The sequence below is a fragment of the Oncorhynchus tshawytscha genome, linkage group LG32 (assembly GCF_018296145.1).
Source record: "Oncorhynchus tshawytscha isolate Ot180627B linkage group LG32, Otsh_v2.0, whole genome shotgun sequence".
NCBI classification, from domain to species: domain Eukaryota; kingdom Metazoa; phylum Chordata; class Actinopteri; order Salmoniformes; family Salmonidae; genus Oncorhynchus; species Oncorhynchus tshawytscha.
Window position 1 is genome coordinate 2,118,648 of NC_056460.1, and position 7,351 is coordinate 2,125,998.

Consider the following 7,351-nt stretch of genomic DNA (forward strand, 5'->3'; position numbering starts at 1 on the left):
CTTTATCAATGTTCCCAGTGTGAAAAGAGTTTTACTCAGATAGGGTACCTAAAAGCTCATGAGAGAATACACACAGGACAAAAGCCTTTCCAATGCTCCCAGTGTGGAAAGAGTTTTACCATGTTAGCTAGCCTGATAAGGCATGAGAGATTACACACAGGAGAAAAGCCTTTCCAATGTTCCCAGTGTGAAAAGAGTTTTACCTGGTTAGGGAGCCTGAAGGAGCATGAGAAGACACACTAAAAAAGCCCTACCACTGCTCTTTCTCTCTGTGTGGAAGGACATTTTTCCAGTCAGAGAACCTGAAATCACATGAGAGAATAAAGATGCTGTGTTCGGACTTATTTTTGCCTGATAATTTGTGTTTTGAAATCATATTGTTTATGATTATACCTGTCTATTTAAGGTCCCACAGTTAACAATGCATGTCAGAGCAAATACCAAGCAATGAGGTCAAAGAAATTGTCCATAGAGCTCAGAGACAGGATTGTGTTGAGGCACAGATCTGGGGAATGTTACCAAAAATGCCTGTAGCATTGGAGGTCCCCAAGAACACAGTGGTCACCATCATTCTTAAATGGAAGAAGTTTGGAACCACCAAGACTCTTCCTAGAGCTGGCCACCCAGCCAAACTGAGCAATCGGGAGAGAAGGGCCTTGGTCAGCAACCCGATGTTCACTCTGACAGCGCTCCTCTGATGGTGAAGGGGTCTGAATACTTTGCGAATGCACTGAATACCGCTGGCTGAGGTTTCCACCGCTGGCTGAGGTTTCCACCGCTGGCTGAGGTTTCCACCGCTGGCTGAGGTTTGTACACTGTCACGTGATACGTGGTATAGAAAAATCCAATTTTAGGAGAGTACAAGGGAGGCACTATACTGTGTCTCTGCAGGTGTCTATCTGGTCAAAACCACTGAAACAGGGGTCCCTCCACCCTCTGGTGGGATGGATCATGTCTACAGAGAAACCTAGATTCAAATACTTAGATTTGTGTGTATTGGGTATATGTTGTGAAATTGTTAGATATTACTGCACTGTCGGAGCTGGAAACAAGCATTTCGTTACACCCTCAAAAACATCTGCTAACACGTGTATGTGACCAATAAAATGTGATTTGATTTTGATTTGTAATAAACTTCCTACTTATCAAAGGTGCTTTTGCCTGGGGTCAAAATGACTCCAAAGGATTTGAATTTGTTAAAAGTACATTTTGATACAGAAACACTAAACCATGTTTTAGATTTATTAATAACCAGATGATTGACAAAGTCATGAAAATTTGGAAGAATTGAATAAACCACATTTTGGCAATGATAAAAGATATGCCTCTGGGGTCAAAATGATCCATGTCAGAAGTATGGTTCAATGCAAATATGTAGTGGTGTGTAAAGTTTGTTTTACATTATCACTCATTACAAATGAATCAATCAAGACATGCGTCTCTTTGAACGACTTAATATAATATTCAACTTTTATGAAATAAATGAAAAATAAACGTTGCCCACTCCAGTCAGCAGATGGCGATGTGCGTCTTTTAGGTTCACGCGACGCTGCCAGTGTGACGTCGCTAATGCTAACTAGCTAACATCCCCGACCATGAGTTCACTAAGCTACTCTCCTGATAAAGAAGAGGAGATCTGCTGGACGGAGAAAGAAGCTCTGGTGAAAGAGGAGGCGTAAGAGGAGGCTGTTACAATACAAAAACAAGTAGCGGGTGAGGCTGTTACAGAGAAAGAAGAGGAAGACGCGTTCAGAGTGAAAGAGGAGTAGGATGTTACAGTAAAAGCAGAGAAAGAGAAGGATGCAGTTTTTAGAGTGAAAAGGGAAGAGGAAACTGGATATCTGGGCCCGGTTTCCCAAACGCATCTTAAGGCATCCAATGGTTCTAATGATGAACGGGCCCTAATTAACACTAGTAAGTACTGTCTTAAAAACAGACAAACTCTGCAGTTGTTGAACTGATGTTTGGTGTTAAAGGTGAAATCTGCCATTGTTACATCTATATTTGGACTTTTAAATTATTTAGTTATAGCCATTGATACTTGAAGAATATAACACATGCCCCATGAGCTTAGTTCAACTGTTGTACCCCATTAGGACCCAAAATAAACTTGTTTAACTCCAGTGTTTAGAAACAATGTAAATCAACACTGTATAGCCTCAATATGGTTAAAACTATAATGTTGATATCATGGATGGTCAGTCCTTGCATCCATAGGTCTGTCTATAAATTGTATCGCCTCAACATGTTTTTTTAAATGTACCTTTATTTATACAGTTTTATTCTCATTGAGATAACATTTATTTTCCAAGAGAGACCTGGTCCAATAGCAATGTTGACAAAAACAAACACTGTATCCTATATCCTAAAAACAGGGTGAAACAATGTAAATCAACACTGTATAGCCTCAATATGGTTAAATCTATAATGCTGATATCATGGATGGTCAGTCCTTGTATCCATAGGTCTGTCTATGAGCCCAGTTGAGCCCAGTTACATTTCTCCAGCCCCATCCATCATCTTATAACCAAAACAGTGGTGGAATTACAGCTTTGTTATTGTTTCTGCAGATTGATTGATTGATGTGTGGCTTTTTTAAAGGGAAAACCTAGGATTTAAACAGAAACAAAATGGCTGCCCAGAGACTTGGTTTGGTAAACAGCTGAGGGATGGGGGCTGGATAAATGTAACCACTCAATTTCATAGAGAAAGCTACTGTATCAACCTTAACACAAGACCCAGGGACCTCATCAAGAAGTTCAGACATATTGGAGTAACAGTTATAAGGTGTTGGCTTGACAGTCAGTGGACCCAGGTTTGAGTTCAGCTCAGGGCTACCCCCAGAATTCACTACACTATGAATACAAGGACCGGCCATCCATGATGTCATAATGATAGTTTAACCAGGTTTCTAGGCTATATAGTATATTCTAGAATTCATCCATGAGGTCATAATGATAGTTTAACCAGGTTTCTAGGCTATATAGTATATTCTTGAATGACCAGTGCAGATTTCCTGTGGGGGTCAAATTGTTAGAGCTGTTGATAAGTCATTGTATAATATTCAGCCAATTTATTTGCATGCTATTACATCAATACAGCCCAACCAGAAGAGAAGAAACTCTTCCTGAACCACCTCCTCCTGCTGGCCTTCGTAAATTCTGACGTTGATGGTAATAGGCTACACAAGCAGTCAGCAACCTACATTTGGAGTGCAAATTTATCTGACCATTTCTACTGATCTGTGTGACAGTTATGATTTTCATATAGTTTATAATAGTATCTCAAAAATATTGATTGTGATTAATCTACATTCTATCTAAATGAAAATTATACAAATCTAAAAGTCACTTTTATTGCCAACTATGTAAAAAAAAAAAATTGCCTACATAAAGCCAACAAATGAAAACATTTCATTCTGCAGGTACAAAATATTCTGAGAAAATAAATATCCTAGAAATCACTTTGGCTGCACATGGCCTGTCTACAACAACCTTGAAACATTGTCTAAAATATTCTAGGCTCTCAGTTTTCCGCGCCAGTGAGTTCTGGACAGACACAGCTGTCGGCTATTTGTGCAACGGATAAGAAGTAATCAGGTATTTTATGACATTTCCACTGGATCAGAGCATTACATTTTTCCCTTTTGTGCCGAGTGTTTATCGAAAGGGCGAGAGCTGGAAATATTTTTCAAATACTTTAAGGAACTATTCTCATTTGCAATTGATTTTGATTAGACTTTGTTTACATGCTGTTTGAGGTGAAGAGAAATTTGCTTTGAGAAGCTCCACAACTCATTAGTGGTGGTGCGTTAAGACAATCAGAAATACTATCAGACATCCCCAAATGGGCACATTTATAGGCCTACATTTGCGTTCAGGCCAAGTAGACTAGTCCTACTTCTATATGTGTTGTCAGGTAGACTAGTCCTACTACTATATGTATAATCAGGTAGACTAGTCCTACTTCTATATGTGTTGTCAGGTAGACTAGTCCTACTTCTATATGTGTAACCAGGTAGACTAGTCCTACTTCTATATGTGTTGTCAGGTAGACTAGTCCTACTTCTATATTTTTAATCAGGTGTGCTTCCTTACTCAACACTGACAGGAGTGTTTCAAACAAAATACAATTAATAAATTGACAAATCTTTCGAAGTTAGGTCTGGGTGGTCTGCCAGGGGCTGTTTCATTTAGTATCCGTTTGGGTCGGCATGGGGAATGATTGAATTTCTCCATAGTATGTTTTAGCGAAGTTGACTGACTTCATGTGAATAATCATTATTCTTTTAAAAATCCTTCGTGTTCTGTCAAGTTGGTTGTTGATCATCGCTAGAAAGCCATTTTCAAGTTTTGCCATAGACTTGCGAGACGATTTAAGTCCAAACTGTAACTAGGCCAATCAGGAACATTCAATGTCATCTTGGTAAGCTCCTCCAGTGTAGATTTGGCCTTGTGGTTTAGCTTAATGGCCTGTTAGTACAGTTTTTTTGTATTCAGATCTCCGAAATGCACTCTACCTACGTAACATTTAGTGTCTCCTTGTATTATGCTGGGAAACCGTTTTCATTGCACAGAAATCCTAAATAATTTCAGAGTTTGCTAAATCCAATGGTTCTAACCGAGAGTCACCTTAACTTTATTGACAACACCCAAATGAATTCTGTCATTAATGCGGTTCTTCAATAATTACACACAATATTTAATTATGTAGCTATTTAGTTACAGTCACATGTTCAACTATCATCAGCTGATCCAGGAAATCATTTTCTGAATGACAGTCACATCACAAACATCATGACATGCAACAACAACCAAAAGTGCTTCTTCATTCATTACTCTGGTAAAGACAGTTATGCTGTGCTCCACGTTGGGTCCAACATCCCTAACAAATTGATGTTTATAATGTGGTATTGTCTGCTTGATTTACAGTAGTGTCTCGTTAGTCTGTTTACGCACAGAGATACTTAGCTCATAACGTGTAGAGAACGGTTCCTTGATGGATAGGCTATTGAACAACACACAGAGCCATTTTCCTTTATTCGGGACATTTAGAATCACAACCCGTTAAGTAGCCTAGTGGGATTATTCACAAAATTATCTGGTGATCAGGTTATGAAATGTCATGACAAAGACATTTTAGTTTCCATGTTTCACCTGAAATATTAAATTATTTAAAGTCCTCGGTCTATGGTGTTAGGTGAAGTTATGGGTCCTACAGTAGGTGTATGTTGTTGTTAGTGAAGTTATGGGTCCTACAGTAGGTCTATGTTATTGCTAGGTGAAGTTATGGTCCAATTTGGCAAACACTTAGTTTACAAATCCTCATTGTCAGGCTGATGGAAAAGCTAGCCAAAGAGCATTTTACTGGTTGAAGTGTTTTTTAAAGTATGAAGCAGTTGATTTGAGACAAACACAAACATTACACTAAGCAGGAGATTCAAGCGAGCCTGACAATTATATATCCACAGTAGTGTGAAATGTACTCATATTCAACCTGTAAATGGAGGCTATTTTTGCTGTCAGCCTATGAGACCTCCCCTGAGTGTTCCCCCATGGTGGTGAATTAGTAAATAGCGACACAGAGCTTAAAATGAGTTTCCTTGAGTAGTATCCTGATCTTGCTCTGATAGTGAGCTGTAATATTCAGTATACATTGTGAAAAACTAAAATCTTCGCTCACCATTTTTGTTCCAACCAGGTATACTACATCCATAACTAGTGGTTTCCTCATTAGCAGATATACTACATCCATAATTTGCGGTTTCCTCATTAGCATGGAGGAGTTTCTGCAACCAAATTGCGTGTGCATATCCCTTGTGCGGCAAACACAGAAAGGGGCCAAAATTGGAGACCAAAAGTTGTCTGGCACATTGCTTAGAGTTTCAGCAATTTTAATAACTTGTTTCTAGCTTCCAATCATCGATTTTACTACTGATGTGAAAACAATACAAAATTGTTGCTCACGTGACTGTCTTAAGACATTTGTCAAATAATTTAACAGACGTCAATTGTTGTACAACTTCATGGGTACGCTCTGGGCATCACCTTTTAACTCAAATAAACAGTGGATTTCTGCTGTTTTGAGCCTTTAACCATCTGTCTGACTTTGTTGTTCACACAGGAGAGAGACGGGACAATCGTGGATCTTCAACAACATCATGATGCTGACGAGGCAGAGAAGAGTCTCTCCAGATCAGAACACCTCAAGAAACACATGCAGAGACCCACAGGGAAGAAATCTCACCACTGCTCTGACTGGGAAGAGTTACTCAAGATCAGATTCACTTAAACTACTTAAGAGAATACACCAGCGAGTACACACAGGAGAGAAACCTCACCACTGTTTTGACTGTGGGAAGAGTTACTTAAAATCAGATTCACTTAAACTACACCTGAGAATACACACTGGAAAGAATCTTCACTGCTGCTCTGACTGTGGGAAGAGATTCACCTCTTCAGTAGACCTTAAAATACATCAGAGAATTCACACTGGACAGAAACTTTTTGGCTGTGATCAATGTGGGAAGAGTTTTACTAAGCCAAGCAACTTGAACTCACACCAGCGAATACACACTGGAGAGAAACCTTATGGCTGTGATCAATGTGGGAAGAGTTTTACTCAGTCAAGCGGCCTGATATCACACCAGATAACACACACAGGAGAGAAATCATATAGCTGTACTCAATGTGGGAAGAGTTTTGCTACATCTGTCTATCTGAAGATACACCAGAGAATACACACAGGAGAGAAATCTTATAGCTGTAATCAATGTGGGAAGAATTTTACTCAGTCAAACAGCCTGATATCACACCAGTGGACTCACACATGAGATAAACCTTATGGCTATGATCAATGTGACAAGAGATACTCTGATAAAATATATCTAATCAAACATCAGAAAATACATACATGAAGGAGTTGTTTCACGATATCAATGAAATATTGTCACAATGTAGAATGTTTTAACATTGTAGTAGGAGTATTTGAATGAATGTCACAATGTAGAATGTTTTAACATGGTAGTAAGAGTATTTTAATGATGTCACAATGTAACACCCTCAATGTTTGCCCCCTGTTCAATTTGATATGTTGATTGCAGCATGATATGGATTTTAGCCTCAGGGGAAAAATCCAGGCTCTGAATTGAAAGAGTATGTGATTTAACAAAAATGTACTAACAAAAAAAGAGTTGTGTTACACTTACCACGTTGGTGACGCTCTTGAATCAAAATGCAACACTTCAAAATGTAGCCATCTGTTTACATCTATTACTATTTATGTAAATTAACAGAAAGTGACTAACAAAAAAAGAGCAGGTGTGATGTTGTTTGTATGATGTTGTCGTGTT

At 38.7% G+C, this 7,351-nt stretch overlaps 1 protein-coding gene across 1 annotated transcript; it reads left to right on the forward strand.

Moving 5' to 3' along the window:
* Positions 1 to 1,586: 1,586 nt before the first annotated feature.
* On the forward strand, positions 1,587 to 7,282 carry LOC112245051 (endothelial zinc finger protein induced by tumor necrosis factor alpha-like). The gene is made up of 2 exons (XM_024412995.2): positions 1,587 to 1,914; positions 6,124 to 7,282. The coding sequence occupies exon 2, from the start codon at positions 6,161 to 6,163 to the stop codon at positions 6,830 to 6,832; it is 672 nt and encodes a 223-aa protein (XP_024268763.2). The 5' UTR covers positions 1,587 to 1,914; positions 6,124 to 6,160; the 3' UTR covers positions 6,833 to 7,282.
* The last annotated feature ends 69 nt before the right edge of the window (positions 7,283 to 7,351 follow it).